The 19,318-nt window shown below is 44.3% G+C and overlaps 1 protein-coding gene and 1 long non-coding RNA gene across 3 annotated transcripts in view; one reads left to right on the top strand and one right to left on the bottom strand.

The window, feature by feature from the left end:
- The window catches only part of NINJ2 (ninjurin 2), a 43,488-nt gene continuing 24,482 nt past the window's right edge, over positions 313-19,318 (top strand). Inside the window, exon 1 of one of the 2 annotated variants that reach the window (XM_021389545.1) lies at positions 313-739. In XM_021389545.1, the coding sequence (XP_021245220.1) occupies positions 587-739 (153 nt within the window). In that variant the 5' untranslated portion in view covers positions 313-586. The remainder of the gene's footprint in view (positions 740-19,318) is intronic. The other variant, XM_021389535.1, reaches the window with a different exon arrangement.
- LOC110395336 overlaps positions 11,258-19,318 on the bottom strand; it is a 14,968-nt gene continuing 6,907 nt past the window's right edge. The window contains exons 2-4 of the long non-coding RNA XR_002436342.1: positions 17,200-17,267; positions 13,137-13,363; positions 11,258-12,968 (exon numbers count right to left, since the gene is read on the bottom strand). This is a non-coding gene — a long non-coding RNA (uncharacterized LOC110395336). The remainder of the gene's footprint in view (positions 12,969-13,136; positions 13,364-17,199; positions 17,268-19,318) is intronic.

Genomic DNA, 19,318 nt, shown 5'->3' with positions numbered 1-19,318 from the left:
ATTTGATTCTGGCTGCACACATTTCCATTCCAGCGTCATTTGTAGTTGTTTTTGACTTAAGCAAAAAGTAGAATTTTATTTCGGCCAAGGCCAGTCATATCAAATTTAAGCTAGAAAACGTGTTGGGGAGGGAAAAGGAAGAGCATTTTGGCTAGGGGGAAAAATGAGAAGAAGTGACTATAAACAGAGCAAAGTGGAAATTTCACTTCAGACGTAACAATATCTTTGCTGTGGCAGCAGCTAGCAGGCATAGCTTTCCGAACCTAATCTCTTTACCCATTGGTTTTTCATCTGCACTCTCAGCTGCGTGCTGAAGAGCTGAGCGAGCCAGGGATCGCGGCTGCAGCCGCACGGCCCACGCCAGGAACCACTTGGTACACTGGCTGCAACCCTGCGTCCCAGCCCAAGTGAGCTCACGAGGCTCAGCTGGGCTCTGAGAGGTAGCACGGACATGTCATGAACACGACTGTCACGGAAAGTCTAAGAGGAACGCTTGTTCCACGCGCTGCCTGGACAATGCAGCATTGGCTGCCACCTCCTCTCTCAGCCCCCAGCCGATGCCAAGGCGGCCGGCCGGCCGTGGCCAATGAATAGTGGGTCTGTTCCAGCAGCTGAGAGGCCTGGTCCAGCAAGGAGAGTGTCTCCGGGAGCGCAGATTGCCCCGCTCCTCGTGCGGTCTGCAGGGAAGGGAGCCGGGGGCAGCAGGATGGCCTCAGAAGGGGAGAGCATCAACCTGCAAGTGAGTCCATCTCGGGGAAAGAGCTGGGGAGGGAAAAGCGGGAGGGAAGATCCCTGCTTCAGGGGATACATCCACCCCTTCTGTCACTCGCTCCTCCGTTCTGGCAGCCAATTTCACTTTGTCTCTCCTCTCCTTTGAAGTGAAACTAGCTCTGCCCCTGTTCTGCAAGGAGCTGGGAGCCTTTTCCTGAAAGAGGGTAAGAAGAGGGGAACTGCTAAGAAGGGCTGCTCTAGGGGGGCAGCAGGGGCAGAAGGGAGCATTCAGCTCTCAGAAGGAGGCAGCACATATTTCACAAGCTGCAAAACGCCGAGCTGTTCCTCATCTCACAAAGCCTTGCTCTGTTTGGCAGAAAGTGCTCCCAATCTGGAGAGGAGGAGAAGAAATAAATACAGCAAATGCTGTGGGAGTGCAGAGGCCAGGGTTTCCTATGCAGGGTTTTCAGAGAAACAACACTGCTTGATGAAGCTCTTTCAGTTCTCCGCATTCCTCTTCTGAGTATTTGTGTTTTTTAAGAAGGGTGTTTCTTGCACTCAGCATGTGTTCTAGGAAAGGGCAACTGCCCAAGGGTTTGGAAAAAGAAACTTTAGAGATGAAATGGAATCAAAACCCCAGATCACAAACACCCATCCGAAGTTCAAGCCCAGATCCGTGCTTCGGACAACTCTGGAGAAGGGCAGAGTGTAAAGCACTGCCTGAGGCGCAGCTTCCAGCCCCGGGGAAGTTGGCAGCAGGGTCCAAATTCTGCAGCTGATTTTTATGTCTGTCACAGTCTTAACTGTTCGCAGAATTAAAAATGGGGAAGTCCACCTGGTGGCTCAATTTTTAATTCTCTGGTCCATGTCAAAGAGACTAAAATGTGAGGTACGTGCCCTTGGGAGTAATCAGGGCCATCATCCCAGAGCTGGACTGGAAGGAAGGGCAGAGGTTCTCTGGTCCTGCAGGACCTCCCCTAAAGGTATGAGCAGCTTTATAAAACCTTGGAACTGCTATGCTCAGAGATAGAGACACTATAACTGAGTAATATACAGAGGTAGCTTTGATAGTTGGTGAAAATACATTCTGTTTAGAACAGAAGAAAAGGAGGGCAAACTTTCCTAGGGAAAAATCACATCACTAAGTCAGAAACTGGGGGCAGAGGACAAAGAGGATAAAAAATTATGCTAAATAAAAAGTAAAATTAAATCCTTGTATATTAAATCTTCCCACACAATGAAAAGTTTCAGGTCAATACTGGATTTTTAGCACGATCCATAGTTGAAAAAAAATCAACTTCACAGATTAAAATGCTCAGAAACTACTGAAAAATCTGTATTTTAGATTTTTCCGCAGTCAGACTTTTCTCTTCCATTCCATCTTGAGGTTATGAAGAGCCAAAAGTGATTCTCAGTACTATCAGCCAAAAGTAGATTTTACAACACTCAGAAAAGTAAATAATGCCAGAAGGACAAAGTTTCCTTGAGATACAAAATTGAAATGAGCATACATATCTGTTTCTAGAGCAGGAAGGGGTGGAGGCTGCCCAGGGAGGTGGTGGAGTCACTGTTCCCGGAGGTGTTCAAGAACCGTGTGGATGTGGCACTGAGGGACGTGGTCAGTGGGCATGGTGGGAATGGGCTGGGGTTGAACTAGATCATTTTAGTGGTCTGTCCAACCTTAGTGATTCTCTGATTCTATCCATCTCTACATAGGATGCCACAATAAAAGCTGTCTTTTTTGACAGCTTAGAGAGATTTCGTGAAGCCACCAGAAAGTACCAAGCAGAGACAAGTACATGCTTATGACCAGGAAATATGCAGTGCTGGCAGGGGAGGGAAAGTATATTGCCGTACAACTGCACCACTGAGGCAAGCAGAGGGTCCTGGAGTGTAGTCATTTAGGAAATGTGAGATAAAGGGATCAGTGGAGGGGGGAAAAGAAGTCTTTCAGTAGAAAGTTCATTTAAAAGCCCCTGCTGAGTCCTTGCTCTGAGCACTGAATGCAGAGCAGGTGTTTTCCTGGATGTTTCCAGCTGTGGGTTTATGAGGAACCTGCAGGAACATGTGCCGCATGCTGTAGGGAGGTGACTCCTGACTCGCTACTCCTCTGGGAGCTCTGGGATGGAGTGGCAGGAACAGGCAGGAACACTGGCTGTGACACAACACAGAAACATGATTGTGTACTTATAGGGACAGGGTCCTAGCATTTCTTACACATTTGGACAAACAGGCTTGTCAGGTGACAAGAGAATGGAAATAATATGAGCCTCCAGCCCAGCACAGGAGAAAGCCTGGAGAGGTGATCAAGATTTTAGGTGGTTCTAAGGACAACCGACTGGTTCCCAACATTTTTGCTCATCCTAAAAGATGAGAACAAAAGCTCACTCAGCAAAATTGAAAGTCTCCCTGGCAAGAGACACTCCCTCCCCAGCGTGGTGTCAGCTTGTGGAATTTGCCATCTCCTGGAGCAGGTCAGAAAGCCAAATATTGGGGCAAGCATTGAGAAGAGGTCAGGCGGATGTTATGATCAGTAACAGTATTTACAGTTCTGCAAGTTAAAAAATGTCCTTTCAGATCCCATGACCAATGGCAGGATAAAAATAAATACTGTCCTCAGCTCCCTACAGGCAATAACCAACTTGCTGACCAGACTACAAGGGATATCTTGCATTAGAGAAGATGTATGCCAATTGTCTATCGGTGAGACCTAGGACAGGTCTTTACCAGCAAGAAGTGTTTGCCGTTAATCCACTCTCTCACAAACATTTTCTTGTTCAGTGTGTTTCAAAGGGGTCTCTTTTCCAGTTCTGACTTCTAGGACTGACAGAACCTCAAATTATACAGAGGGCTGCTGAAAGGAAAAAAACAGGCACACGAAGGTAGAGCAGCCTCACCAGATCTGCACCAGCTAGCCAAATGCTAAGACAAAACTTAAATTAAAATCTTTTAATTAAAAAGCTTGATTCACCTATTAGAAGATGAGACTTTAATGTGAAATAATTTAAATAATACATATCTTTTACCAGACATCTCTACTTGTGGTTTCCAAGCAAGTTTCACCTTCCCCTACTAAACATCTGCCACTGACAAGCAAGCACGCAGGCGGAGCAGTAATATGATGAGATATAACAGTGCTTTCTGAGATACAAAAATACATCTAGGAGAGAGACAGGAAAACATCCCACAAGGTCCTATCACCAGGTCCTTTTTGCTTCAGGAAATAAAGGTTTGCAAGTCAGAATAGCAGCGTGGCTTTGAGAGTCAGACTCTGGTTGATTTATCTGCACTTCTTCATGCTACTACTCCCCTAACTCCCACCTCTTCCCCTGATTCACTGGGGGGGAGGGATGGATGGGACAGGGGGAGGAGGAGAGGGCTGTACAGGTCTGTTCTTTTCAGCAGCAAAGGGCCCATTCAATCTGTTCAGCCGTGCGCCTCAGCTGCTGCAGTTCACGATTTGGCATCTTAACACAACCCTGTTTCACTGGTGATTTAAGCTAATGTACCAGACTTTGAATGGGAGCAACTGAGACGACATCCGTTCTCCCCCTCCCACCACAGCAACCAGGGGAAGGTCTGCAGACGGCTAAAGTCAGTAACACTCACACACTGCTGCCACGGCTACGTCTGTCAGAGCCCCAGATGAATACTCCAAAATGGAGCAAAGGCTGGGGCCGATTCTAAACGGCTCCAGAGTCTTGTTAGGTTTGTACTTTAATATTTTCTAATTCATGAATGAATGCTGTGTTCTGTATAAGTGGGCGTTTAAAGGATGTGCACTGGATGAATGCCATCCATATTCATATTGCAAAAGGGACAACATCGCCCATGCCGCTTCTTTCTTTCTGTTTATAGTTTCTTACTTCTTGGTTTAAAAAAAGTACAATCCTCTGGGATGAGAAGCAGAAATAATACATCACCATTTAGGGAATCATTCATACATCAAAAGTAAAAAGAGTAAACAGATAAAATAATCATTCTGGGAAAGAGCCCCTGTGCTGAAATTTTTTGGCAGAAGCTGTTTGGTGAACACTTGGAATGCTACATACATCTGCAGAAAGAAAGACAGGTTTACAAGCAACTTGACAGGAGGGAAAAAAAAAGGGGGGGGGGGGGGGCTAAATCCTTGGATAATTTACTTCCAGTGCTCAGTTTTTGACCAGGTCAGCAGCAAGAAGATCTTAAACAGGCAGATTAATAGTTAGCTGTAGGCCTGACTGTAGCGGGGACTTTTCCAAAATGCCCACAAAACAATTGGAAAGTCCCACTTAGCACCGTAAAACCCGTCTCCCACATCCCACTTTCAGCCTAGGCTTGAAGAGGGAAAGCAGCGAGTGTCTGAGACTTCTGGTTTTGCATTTTTGTTTGTGGCTTTAGCGTGTGCCTCGAGGCTGTGACGCGCTTACAAGTTCCTGGCTCGGGCACATGTTTGCCTGCTTCTGCAGTAACAGCCAGCTTGTGCTTTCTAGAGCTGGAGGACCTTTACCCTCATTTAGCAGTTTCCTAGAATGATGGCAGTACAACATCCCCAGCCAAGCAGTGTCCCTGCCCCAGTGGACTTCAGTAGTCTTGTTTGGGTTCTGGGACAACCTGCGTGATTGCTGTTTGGACAACAGTCTGCAGTAAGAGAGCATCTTTCAGAAAGAAGTGCTTCAGAAAGAGTCATTCCTGCAGTGTGTGCAACTCAGTCAGCAAGCGTCTGAGAACTTATTTCACCATGTTTTAACAACACTAGTCCAGCTGCCACAGCCTCCCAGCAGGAGCCTGCTCCTCACTCCCAGGGTGTGCTCCATCTCCTGTGTCACTCTTTTGCCCCTGGTAAAGCTGATTCTGAGATTTAAACTCAGAGAAAACTCATCGTTCTTTGCCAGAGTTTCTGTTCCTCTGTGCTGAACTGGGTCCTGGAAGGATCAGGCAAGCGCCAACACCCAGCAGGGGTAAGACACTGCGGCCAGGAGAGCACAGGGAGGGAGCAGGTTCTCTCCTCTCAGCAGAAGCTGCCTCTTGCTTCAGATCAATTAGCTGAAGGTCCAAGCCTGAGTGTAAACCGAGGCAGGAGCAGGGAATGTCCAAACCGTAACAGTGATTGCTCTCACTAGTGGACATCACTCAGACTGCAAGATTTCAGATTGTTGCTTGAGACTAAAGCCTTCATAGGGCTAGCTAGAGGCTAAGGCGAAGATTCAACATGCCCTAGTCAGTCAGAAGACAGATATGAAATACAGTGTCACACTTAGGAGTGAGAGTGATCCTACTCTCTTCATTCCACAGTGGCAGGGACTTGCAAAGTCTGTGCTGGTTCCAGAGACCTGCAACTCTGACACGAAAGGACAGACAGCATGATGACAGGACACTAAGAAGAAGGAGACTTTTTCTTAGAGCCAGTACTAATTGGTCCTCTGTTCTCTAGCCAGATGTGGCATTTCTCCTCTCCCCCAGACATTCCTCCCACTAGCTCTAACTGAACACAGACTTCCCACTTAGAACATTCATTTATGCCTGCCCCAAACATCAGGAAGGTGTTTTCTCATCTTGAATTACCGAACTTACCCTAGATTTCAGGGTACCTGGTGAAAACGAGGTACATGTAGAGTCAAACACGTCCTTGGAGTTATCCCACAGAAATCAGTGACCTTACACACAGGAGGCTGACTTGGCCCCTGGCACTCCACCTTCTTGAGGGGTGGGGGAAAGACAAGTAGCAGTGTCTTAGCAAGAAAGGGAGCTTGATCGCATGCTGGCAAACCATGCCCACACTGAAACTCTGCACATAAAGGTAGAGAAGAGCAAGGGATGTTAACAGAACACATCACGGAGTGAATTAGCTTGATTGACCACTTAGTAAGTCTGCTCTCTCGGAAACAATAGGCATGCAGAGGCCTTCTACAGAAGAGTATGAGGGACTGTTGTTAAAAAAGGTCCTTACACTGGGTTTAGGGTCAGGGTAGGATTCAGATAGCATTGTGATAGAAACAAAAGGGCAGTGATAGGCCATTAGAAGAATGATTTTGTCTGGTGTATCTAAAAAGTTACTTGCCAGGGCTTGGTGAGAGGCTGTGCTTACAGTTGCACATGGGTCCACAGCAAACATGCATGCCAGAGCACTTCCTGGGAGACAAATTCATCCTTGACAGAACTCTTCTCTGGCCAGGAGGGGCTCATAGGAAGAAACCTGAGTCTTTTATGTCTGTTGTGGCAAGAATTTCAAAGCAACCCAACGAAACTTTGCCATGGTGTTTGAACATTCACACTGCTTCAGACCCACACTGAGGTCCCACTTTGTTCTGTGGTGGTAGTCTTTGCTCAGAAACCTTTCAGCAGGGGCCAGTGAAAGAAGAAAACAGTACAAAATAAGGAGAAGGGACAAAAATGTTACCTGCTGGTACTGCATGCTATTGGACTGACACAGTAAGTCCTCTTTCTGACTTATTTTGTCTTCATAGCACTCTTCCAGCATTCAGTCCACAAAATGAAGCTTTAGACATTGGGGTTTTAGTCAGAGCTGGAGCTGCCATAACAGTAAGTTCTGGGACATTTTACCCTGCTGCCTGGAAGGGTTTCTCACAGCCTGGAGAGCACAGCACCTCACCTCTATGTATGGTAAAGGTGTTATGAAGAAACTGAGGGATTACAAAAAGGAGAGTTAAAGCTCCCTGTTGGAAGGAGAGGGTCATATGGGCCAGAGTGCTGCCACCTTCCTGAGGTAAGGGGAGAGGACCTTGAACATCAATTGCTACACAAGAATATTAATAATAATAGATTTCTATGTCTACTTTATAAATATCATACAACTGAAGCATGGTAGGAGAGAGGGAGCAGGCATGGGAGTTGCGGGCCTGCTGGGGGGGTACAGGAAGGGCATGAAGCAGTTCAGAGGGTGACAAGATGGCATCTGCACAGTGCCAGAGGCTGAGGGAGACGTGGGTCTTTATGTGGTGGAGGCCCTATGCTCTGCCAAGAGCGGCAGTGAGCCATCACTGCTGCACCCCATATGGAAGATGGGAGCCATCCCTCAGCATCCCTTTTCCTTCTCATCCCACCATTTTCCCCTCAGCAGCCCTTTAAGGGCCCCATCTGTTCCACACAGACAAGCATCCCCCACACTTGCAACCTGTAGATTTGAGTGCACAGGGAGTGGAGGGTTTTATGTAGTGGTAATCCATGGCCTGGTTATGGTCATGGTAACACATGGTTTTCCTCATTGGCCAATGTCAAAGCCTCCAACTGAGCCATCTTTGTGTGTTGAAGCCCTCTATAACGTGAAGCCCCTGCTAAACCAATCAATTTTCATGTCTTTTGTCAAAAAGTTGCCTTGTTTGGCCTCATTCCATCCCATGTCTGAGAGCTGAATCATCCTTCTGCTTCTCTGTTCACCCTTAATTGATGAACAGGTACAGGTTCATCTCTCATTTAGCCAGTAAAAATAGAAGCCTTCAGCCCAAGCCACCATTTCTCAGCCCTTCCTGAAAAATCCATATTCATGTGTCATGTCACTCTTCTGGCAGCCTGCAATGGGTGACGCTGCATGTATACAGTAACACCCACACAGAAGCATGAACTTCTCCAAATATGAAAGGGCATGTGGGTATTTTCACTGCCATTTCCCCATCCCTAGCTTGTGAGTCAAATGTTTATAAAACTACCTCTGAGAAAAGGGAGTAGAAGAAACCAGCTCCAAGAAACTTAACACTACTGAAATCTGGATTGCTTCGGGTATGTAAACATGTAACAGAAACTTGAATTGGACACCAGAATGATGGAAGGGCCCAATTGCAGATGCTGCAAGATTCACATCGCCAGGTACCATACACCTTGACACACACCTTTGAAGAAGGCAAATTATAATTCCTAGTCAAATTACATGAATCAGCTGTGTGATTCTATAATTATAGCTGTGAAAACCTTTCTACTTGGGATCATAGACCTTTCAATCCAAAATAACCCTTAGGGAAGAAATTTCTCATGAAGCTTCTTGGGTCAAGGTTCAGCAAGTGCTGGAAATTCTGGGGGAATCCTACTCGCTACTTTAGAGAAATGAGAACATGAAAATGAGATGCTGTGCTGGTTTGTGGATTGTTTGGGCTCTTTTCTTTTTCTTTATAATTTTTGAAAATCTTCATGCATATTTGCAGAACTTTTCCCTTTGCACCCACACAACTCAAAATAATATCTTTGGGGGAAGGAAGAAAAACCCAAGTTCACCACAGACTTTAGTTATATGAAAAAAATTACTGCTCCTGCCATTCTGAAAAGAGTCAAAGAGCAATCAGCCATTCTACTGTAACCTATGTTTTTCTGAAAAGACGTATCTAGAGAAAATATAAACACTGAAATACTCTGATGAATAGACTATCTCTATTTGACCGAAGAGGCGAACTGCCATGCAGCAGAGTGGTCTGTTGTTCCATCTCTCCTTTTCACTCGCGAAAGTCCTAATATCTGCTATTTTTTGAGAAACTGTTAAAAGTTGTTGTATTTAGTCATCAGAAACCACCTTGCTACTTCACACAATGTAAAGTAAAACATTAATTGGAGCTGCCAGTAACAGACAAAACACAATTCCTACCCTACTGAGTATAACTTCAATATCAGTTGGAAACAGACTTTGTTGACAGGCTTTCAAAAGCCCAGGCACACAGCTGTGTTTGCACCTCTTTCTTGGTGGAGCTAGAGTCATGTTCAGCCACGTTGATGTAGGAAGCAAACACCAAAGCCAAAGTGAAGCAAGCTAAATTAAACTAAACATAAATTCTGACTCAGGATGATCACACGTGTTCTTGATACCACTATTCTACTTTAAGTTTGAACCCTTTTTAAGCTGTTTCAAGATTAAATGTTTCTTCATTTCCCTTTGTGACTTCAGGCTGTGGCAACACTTTCTTACTGACTGAAACTGGAGCACCACATGACAGGAGGTTCATCCTCACCACCACCATCAATTATTATTGCTCCCTCAGTGCAACTGCCCAAAGTAATCACTCTGTCAAGACTGTCTGGGCTAGGAAACCACCATCACTGAGTACCTAAGATAATTCAGATCATTGTGAAATAACTTGTTTAGGGAACGTGCAATTATGTCTTCTTCCAAGAAAAAATTAAGTCCCCTGTTGTCACAAGCCTGGACAGAGACAGAAATGGCAGGTCTTTTACATAGGCCCTCATCCATATTATTACAGTGGGATAAATGTTTCCATTCTTGGATTTTTCTTGGCTGGTCATCTTAACTGAAGATCAAGTTATTCTGGGATGATTTGGGAAGATCATGAGACATACAATCTAGGTTCTTCCTAACTTAGAAGTAAAGAACAAGGAAAACAGATACAAACAGAAATACAACAGAAACCACTCCTACACAACACAAGTGCCTGTTTTTTCTCATCTTTAGCCTTTGGCAATACCTTGACTGGCAATCCACAGTGATCAGAGAGACAACCAGCAAAGAATTAATATGCCACAAGAAAATGTAATATGCTGCTGTTTTCCTCTCCTTTAATAGAAACAGACTCGAACTCCATTTTCATCTCCATGTACTAGATTCTAGGGAGCTGATCCGGGACCAAATCCTTAGCCAGTCCCCATTTTTTGGCATGTAGCTATGAAAAAGCTGCCTAAGGGAGTTGTGTCAAAGGGCTTTTACTTTGCTCGGCTCCACGTAGGGTCTGAAGGAATCTGAAGTGCTCACGAAATGCGGTTTCCCCTCTGGTGTTTGCTGTTCAGCTGGCTCAGCAGCTCAGCGTTAAAAACCATTGTGAGTGGATTTAGCACTTGTGAAATAATGCTGGCCTATTCAGATCCAGAGAGGGATGGGCAAAATCCACCAGGGACAATAAAAGCCCCTCTTCCATCCCCCTCAGATGAGGGTGCGACAGAGTTAAAGGGAGAAAACTACTCATACCCGGGCACAGCTGTACAGATCCTAGGGGAAAGAGATACCAGACTATCAAAATAAAAAATCTAATAAGAGCTCAGAGGAGGCAAAAAAACTGAGCATTCCAGAAAAGAAAAAAAAAGAAAGAAAGAAAGAAGAAGAAGAAAAAAACTTAAAAAAACAATCTCAATGTAAGAAGCAAATCATGAAGGAAGGAAAAACAAATCAGGGATAAGGTGAGTCTTGTCCTTGATTAGAGGCCTGTCCCCTCCTCCTGCCCAGCAGCCAGGAGAGCTGGCCCAGTAAAGAGCTCCAGCCGGGTGTGGTGCTTGGCAGCACAGCAGGAAAAGCTGGAGCTTGTCTTGGTTGGAGTTGCTTTGGTTGTGCAAGGATATCACTTTTCTTCTTTCGTGCCTGTGATTTAGGAAAGGCCAGGGTCCTGCAAAGCTCACAACTTGGCATAACCATGGGAAGAAAGAAGGATAACTGGTGAAGAACTCAGAGGCCTATTTCCTTCCTGGGGAGACAGGTAAAAATTCAGCCAAAGCTCAGAGTCTACAAACTACGGATTATGCAAGCTAGTAAGCAAAATGTGGGGATAGAGAGAACTGAGAGATCTGAAAGTCTGTGTCCCCAGAAATCAGAGAAAATGAAGCTCCCCACTTCATCCTAGCCTGAGCTACTAAGTATAGCAAAAGGAACGTTTTATCTCAGCCTAATATTCAGTTATTCTGCTGAGACCATGGAGAAAAAAAAGATAACTAATGGCAGCTCTGATGTGGACGGCATTGCAGGCATGCTGCAGATCTGTGTCCGTATGCAAAGATTTGAACTCAGGACCGGGCTCAGGCAACTCCATAGCAGATGGCAACAGTTCTTGGCATCTACTAATTAAGTTAGCTTTTGGTTAGAAATATCAAGCCAAGCAGTCCTCTGATTCATTTCCAGCCCCGTCTGTGCTACCTCAAGCCACAAGCCTCCAAGCACCACCCTCAGTTATTGAGCTGGGGCTTAAGGTGGTAATTTTCCCGGGTCATGGCAAGATGGCAGCTCTCTGCTGGATCCCTGAGTGGGGAATGGGCTCAGGATTCAGACTTGGGCCAATGTGCGGTGAACTCAGGTGTTTACAGCCAGGGTGGGGCAGGGGCTGAGCCCAGTGGGTCACGTTAAAGCGCTTCCTGTTGCCTCACTTGCACAATGTACAAACAGGGACATTATCTCTCCTATGGGAGCAACTGACTCAGATGGTTGGCCAGATGCAGGGAAAGGTGTCTCCATAGCCACCGACAGCAAAGAATAGCTTAAAAAATATATCCATCCCTTTGTGGCAGCAAATGATAACAGTACAGCCCTCTTTATTGTGATCCAAAAACAATTTTTTTTCCTTCCTCTGCTCTCCTCTCTGTTTTTTCCTATCTGATGAGAACTTGTTTTTGGTGTCCCTAACACAGCTTTTTGGACCTCCTCCCTTTTATTTATTTTTTTGTTATTTTACATGTTGTCAAATGACATTTGAAAAGTAAAGTTCAGCCAACTAAACCCCAAGAGAGTTATGCAAGTGCAGATAACACTGATAGGTCTTTTCAGCTTTACCATGAGCCCTGCGCAACTAATCTGAGAGAATACTGTTCCCAATGGCATTCTGCTATCCTTCAATCAGGAGACAGTGCCTCTAGCCCCATTCTCCTTACCTGCTCTGAGAAATAAGGGGGCAGCAACTAGCTGAGTAACTGCTCTTGCTGTATGAGCCATTTCCATAGACATGCTGTATCAGTGCCCTGCATGCAATGAGGTGCTTCTTCATTTGTTATCATCCATCCAGTGGGTGTAGTTGTAAGGCAGATTCAGCAGAAACAAGAGCAACAGCACCTGTGGGAAGCTTGTCTTAGGACCAGTGAAATACAGAGACTAAGAGAAGGCTGTGATTTACTGATCACAATCTTTGCATGGGAAGATCTATGTCCTTTGAAGGTCTGCTTTTCCTCCCAGTGCATCGTGAAGGGCAGATAGGCCTTCGTAACTCCTCTTGGTTGCACTATAGATAATATCCTGTGGGCCCAAAACTGTGAGAATATTGCATCTGTTACCAAGCAGCATTTGGTCTGCCTTTTGCCCAGGGCACCTGTACTACGTACACAGTCAACACTAACGTGTTGCTACTTGTGAGCAGAGGGAAATTCACATTCTGCGCTTAACTGCTGCAGGAGGTAAGGTGTTAGGAGGATGTACAAAATTAAGGTAGGAAGGGCAGGGAAAGAGAGCAAAGGCTTCATAACTACGTTCAAACGTAATAGGTGCAGCTGAGTGGAAGCCTTCAAGGTTGACAACTGAAGAGATATTCTCTGAGGCAGTCTTTCTTCAGAAAGTGGATTACCAGGTAAAATCTCTGCAAAATGTCCAACAAAAACAGGAATGTTTGGTGCCAAGAGCGAGAACTGAGAAGAAGAGTTTTAATGATTTTACTAAATATTTGTCTTCCTGTCAGGTAAATATAGATTGAGTCCCCGATCATGATAATCATAGTAATAGATGGAAAGATGTTTATTTCACTCACCTTCTCTGATTATCTCAGCATCAGCATGAAAGAAGGTGTGGTATCAGGTTGCCCAGACAGGACATAAGAAACTGTGAATAGGCAATAAGAGGCACAGTGGCATCCATTTCAGTTTTGCAGAGAAACTGACTGTAGCAAGTGCAAAGAAAGGCACCACAAAACACCTTCACAGGGATACTGCACACTGTACCGTCAGTAAAACCCATCTGATCCAATGACATGGAGCTCTGCTGAAGGAGACAGAAACCAAGAAAGGAAGAGTATGATCAAAAGTGAATGTACAGTGATAATACTCTTTCATTACTTTGTACTAGATGTGTGTAAATGTTTTAGCACACAACTAAAACTGGGAGCCAGTATGAGCTGCTTCTTTGAGCCCATATCAAGTAGTGACAATCACAGCAACCATGGTACTCCAAAATAACAAGCATCCATTCTAGTGCATCACAAATGGCCCGGCTGTTTTTTTCTTTTTTTTCTTACTTTTACCCAACCTTATTCTCCTTAACTCTTCCATCCTGGCATACAGGAGTTTATATGGACACAGCTTTTTTGCTGCCCTCTTACAAGAATCCAGCTGCAGTACAAAATACAGAGTGAGTGAACCCAACTGAAATCCAGGGCATTTGTTCTGCATCAATGGTTCCCACTTATTTTGTCCCTCAGCCATCTTGAAGTGAGAAACTACAGCATAAACACCAGAAGCAGTTAACAAAGGAACCATAAGAAACCAGTTCCTGCAAAAGTTTGCTTCCCACTCCAGGAATTTACAAGTACTTTTGGTGGCTGAATGTGAGCGCTTTTCAGATGACTATATTTGCAGAACTTGGGCATTCAGTTGTCAGAGAAAGTGTTATTCTGCTTCAGTCTCCTCCCATTCCTATTCTGGCCCAGAGGCTTTTGCTTCCCCAATATGGTCTCCTAGGAAGCCCTCATTTGCTTCACCCCTTTCCAAAGGTCTCTCAAAGCAACATCCACCCAGGAGATCTGTGGAAAACACAATTGTCACTAAGGGGATTTGGGCCTCTCTTTAATTTCTGCTATGCTGTACTTTAGCTCCTCATTATAAAGTTAGCTCCTCAAGGTTCTTTGTCTCTGCAGGGTTGAAAGTTGCTGACTGAATGTCTGGGTCCAATTTGCCTCCATTTTTCCTTTAAGTGGCCATCCACAGCTCTGCAAAATGTTTGTGTAATGCTACAAGATCTTTCACATCAATCTTATTTAAGGTTTTAGCCTGTTTTGCAGTGAATTCAAGAAAAAAAAAAAAAAGCACAATCTGAATAATAGGTCACCAGAAAAAAAAAAATACTAGCCTAATATTTTAGTATAAAACCTCAACTGTGCTTTGTTTTTTTCCTCTCTCCATGGAAGGAAGAGAACTGACATTTTTCTAATCTGAGAATGAAATTCCCAGGGACAGTGTATGAGAAAACAGCAATAATACACAGAACACCCAGGAACAGTTGTTGAAAGATTCTCAGGGTGTTACTTTTGGCAGGACATCAGGTTCCAATAAAACCCTCTGAAAGCATGAGGCTAACAACAATAATAATAATATTTTACTGCAGACAAAGTATTTTATCTGAGGGTCACAAAAGGCTTCTGCAAATGGCAAATGAGCTCCTTCAGGAGGGGTGAGTGAAATTAATGCTCTATGGATATTTTCGCAGGTTCACTGATTTAGAAGACCAGCTATCATGTACAGGGTGTTAGAGAGAACAGAAAGAAAAGAGTTAACGTGTATAGGCAAGCGTGGAGCATTCATAGTAGTGAACTTGCACAGACACAGTAACCTATTTTTTAATGTTCTCACTAAATCAACTGCTGACATTCCTCATACACCATCTGAGCACCTGTACACAAACCAGGTAACCAAAAGTTACGTTGTGCAAATACACAAAGTGATAGGTGAATTCATGCACATCTATTTGACTCTAATGTGAAATTCTATATATTGTGTTTGCAATTCCTGCTTGGCAGCCTTTTGCATGTTGTCTGGGACCACTCTGGGACTTCAAAATATAACTATAGCCACACATGTGCATGGGATGTTAAGGACTAGAAATAAAAGTTTGGTGTATATCATAGTCCCTTCCCTGGAGGCTGGATGGGGCATTGAGCAACCTGGCCTAGAGGGAGGTGTCCCTGCCTATAGCAGGGGGGTTGGAACTAGGCGATTTTAAAGGTCCCTTCCAACACAAACCATTCTGTGATTCTATGATTTGCAAAGTGCTAGAAGTTTTGGCTCTCTTCTGGGGAACCATTCCACAGTGCAGCTGCCTTTCGCAAGATACAAGCTGCTGCTTCATGCTGGCTACTGGTGAATCTCAGACTGTATTTCATATACAATGCTATGAAGATGTTGCTGGTCTTAAGCTGGCAAAAATCCCAGTGGAAACACAGTTTCTACCAACCAAAGAGATTTAGTTGGCAAGGAAATGTATAGTGACACAAGCAGTCCAGAAAATACAAATAGCATCATTGACATCTTTTATTGCTAAATTTGATTGCTTATGGCTTTTTAGCACAAATATTCCAATATTCAAATATTGCTGCACTGACGTTACCTAAATCACCGTAAGAGAAGAACATATTTTGAGATAAGTGGTCCCCTTCCTCAGAGTCTCTCGGTGCGTATTTCCTATGAGGATTACTTCTTGCTCTTTGTAGTCATTTTGACAGTATACATTGCCCTAACTTCCCAGCCCAGTGCTCTCATTGGACAGCAAACGCTGTTGGGAAGTCACTGGCTGTGCCCCTAACACGCAGAGACACCGAATTTGCGGTTGCTGTTCACATGATGGAAATTATGTGAAACAAGACATGCTTCCTTTATGTCAGAAGGTTAACAACAAGAGCAGCACAGGTTTTCTCATGACACCCCCAGTCCAAGGCAATGACTAACAAGCAGAAAGATTAGATATCAGGATGATCTCATAGCCTGCTACTCCCAAAAAGGGGAGGTCCCACTCTTTTTCAGCCTACAACTCCCTTGCTCCCTCCTTACCTCCTGCTCCCACGGGCACATCCCACCTTCCCTTTGTGCTGGCATTGGACAGCCCCCTCTCAAACAATTCAGCTCACTAGAGTTGCAGGAAGTAATTTATTTTTTGTTTTGTTTTGTTAAATTAGCTTGGCTTATGAGCTGAATTGGCTCAGAACAGGATCTTATGAAAGACAGAGTGAAGAGAGCACAAGACTTGTAGCAGGTCCAATTTGCTTTGGACTCTTAGATCAGCATAGCTACAAGTTGTAACCCCCCAGCATCTTGCAGAAGATGCTTTCTTGGTGGTAGTTTCACTTGTTTTGTACAGATGACCCTAGCTGTTTTCTGAGAGAATTTATTCAAGTCAGAAGGGGGATTAGCAGAATAATTGGTATAATTCAGAAGTTGTATTCAGCTACAAATACAGCTAGAAATGGACTCCTCGAGCTTTACCCTGCAATAGCACAAAAGAATGAGGAGGCAATGAGAACTGATGACACATGGCTGGAATAGCTTTTATAGGTTGATCATGCTGTGATGGCCAGACATCACAGCCTCTGGGAGCTGTGTAATGCTTTACTCACTATCAGATATACCCACATGTCTTGCCTGTGGCTTGGAACAGTGTCTATAACTAAGTGAAAGCAGACAGAAGCACACCAACCACCACGCTTCACAGCAGAACTCAGCCTATTTTCTCTGTCTAGTTTTCTTGCCCTGGTCCTGAAGGGCACCTTGTCAGAATCCTTAAATAAGCTTCAGTGCCACCGTACTGGAGTATTTGCATGCTCCTTTCAGCACTCCATTGTTACGCTGAGGTGACAGAAGATGTGTATGTGTAAGTGCTATCACTGGACGTGGGTTAAAAGTTTAAAAATTCATCACAGCAGCTGTATTTGGAAGCTCAATTCTGAAAAAGTAAAACTGTTCTCGCATTTCCAGATTTTGGGTTTGAACAACCGTGGAGTTATGGTCAGAGATTAGAAAGATTTTTTTGGTGGTGTTAAAAGAAGCGTGTGGAATTTCTCATGCAGCTATCTGCCCTCAAAATGCAGCAGATAACTCACCAGCACTCACCTCCATTCCTTACTGAACTCAAACTTGTATCCCCACAGTTCCACTCTGTAGCCTTTCAGAAGCAGAGCCTGTTCCAATACAAAAGAACAAACAATGTTTAGCGTGCAACTCAGAATTCAAGACTTCAAAAAAACTCATGTTAAATTCCGGCTAAGCTAGCATGCATGTATGCACAGAAGCATTTGCGCACATAAATCACGGCTTGCTTACATCTGACACATGCAGAGAGCGCACTGCTTGGCACGCTGCTTAAATGTGCTTCAACTGTAGGACTGCGTTCAGGTTTGCAGACAACTCTGAAAAAGTTTCTTTCTGGTCAGGAGACACAAAACCTCACTAAGTATTTTGCTGATATTCTCGTGGACCAAGGATGGCTGTTGTTGTTCGCCACTTCCTAATGAAGTTTCTGCAGCTGTGTGTCCGTGGGATTATTGAGAGAGGTGCTTTTCACTCCTGGGAAGTAGAAAAGTTGTCTCTGTATCTGAGATATTGTCTACCCTGTACAAGTTAGAAGCATCCGTAGTTCCTAAGCTAACTGCAGAGCTCGACCAAGCCACAATTCATAGAATCACAGAATAAACTGAGTTGGAGGAGACCCTTAAGGGGCATCTGGTCCAACCCCCCTGCAGTGAAGAGGGACACCCACAGGTAGATCAGGTTGCTCAGAGCCCCATCCAGCCTGACCTTGAGTGTCTCCAGGGACGGGGCATCCACCACCTCTCTGGGAAGCCTGCTCCAGTGCCTTACCACCCTTTTCATAAAAAACGTCTTCCTTGTATCCAGTCTAAATCTCCCCTCTTTTAGTTTGAAACTATTTCCCTCTGTCCTATCACAGCAGACTCTGCTAAGGAGTCTGTCCCCTTCTTTCTTATGGCCCCTCTTTAGATACTGGTGCCATGCCAGCTTTCACCACCTCATACCAGACTAAGTGCAAATCAAGTGAGATTTCTAGAGTGGTTTTTGAAAACCCATTAATCTATACAACATTCATCACATCTCTTTAAACCGTAATTTTTTTTTCTTTTATTCCCTGCAAGTGGGTCATATTCCTTCTGGGTCCTAAATGACAGCTTTTGAGGAAGGAATATTTCTGTTACTCTTAACCTGGAAATTTACTCAGAACTGCTTTTGAGTTATGCAAGTCCAGATCTGCAGTTCTTTCATAATTGCCTGCGATGGTAACAAACAGAGCAGCACCATGACTGGTCCCTCAAGCCCTGTACTCGTGCCAAAGATAACCAGTTATACTCACGTAATTAATTTTGATGCATTAATAACACAACAGCTTTTGTCTTCAGTGGCTGGTAGGATTCAGCAAATGTAATTTAGCAAAGTTCTTTCCTCTGCTGACAAGGAGAGCAATCCTCATTTAAGGATTAATCATCACTTTGTAACTCCTGCAAAATTCACACTCCAGGCTCTGATTTGGTTATACACAATACCTGTGGCTTGCTAATTAAGAACAACATGGGTATTAGCCTTTCTTCTTTTACGTTCTTAAATTGCTGATTTAAAACTTCTCTCAGTGTGAGAAGCAGTTCTAACTATCTGATGTGCGAAATAGCAAGGACATAGCAGATTCAGCCAAACCCACAGAGGCTGGAAAGAAAGGCAAGATTTACATTTAATACCTCAACCTATAACCCGGAGGACGTCTGGAACTCTTCAAAGCCAGCCACTACTCTGCAAAAGGGGGACTCCTCTCCCGTGGTACAAAGCAGATTCACCGCTTGTCACTATGTGTTGCTGTGAGCTTTAACTTGAATTTCTCCTTTACTTTGATTGTGCTTCTGAGTGGCTGGGATCACAGAATGGGAGCTCAGTGTAGCATGATTAAGGCAGCATTTCTTCTGATCACGTATTGTTAAGAAAGATAGGATTAACAGCATCTTCATCACCACGTACAAAATTTTGATTGTCATAGAATCATAGAATATCCCGAGTTGGAAGGAACCCATAAGGATCATACAGTTCAACCCCTGGCTGCACACGGGACAACTCCTGATTCCTTTGAGCCTGGATTTGATAGCAGTTTTGAATAAAAAAATTGATGCCCACTCTCATTCATTCACATAAATAGCTTTGATATTTCTTTCCAAAACTTTTAGTTCGTTCACTC

Source organism: Numida meleagris, chromosome 1, assembly GCF_002078875.1.
Source record: "Numida meleagris isolate 19003 breed g44 Domestic line chromosome 1, NumMel1.0, whole genome shotgun sequence".
Taxonomy (NCBI): Eukaryota; Metazoa; Chordata; class Aves; order Galliformes; family Numididae; genus Numida; species Numida meleagris.
The sequence above is the reverse complement of the archived record's forward strand: the minus strand, read 5'-3'. Positions and strand labels throughout refer to the sequence as shown.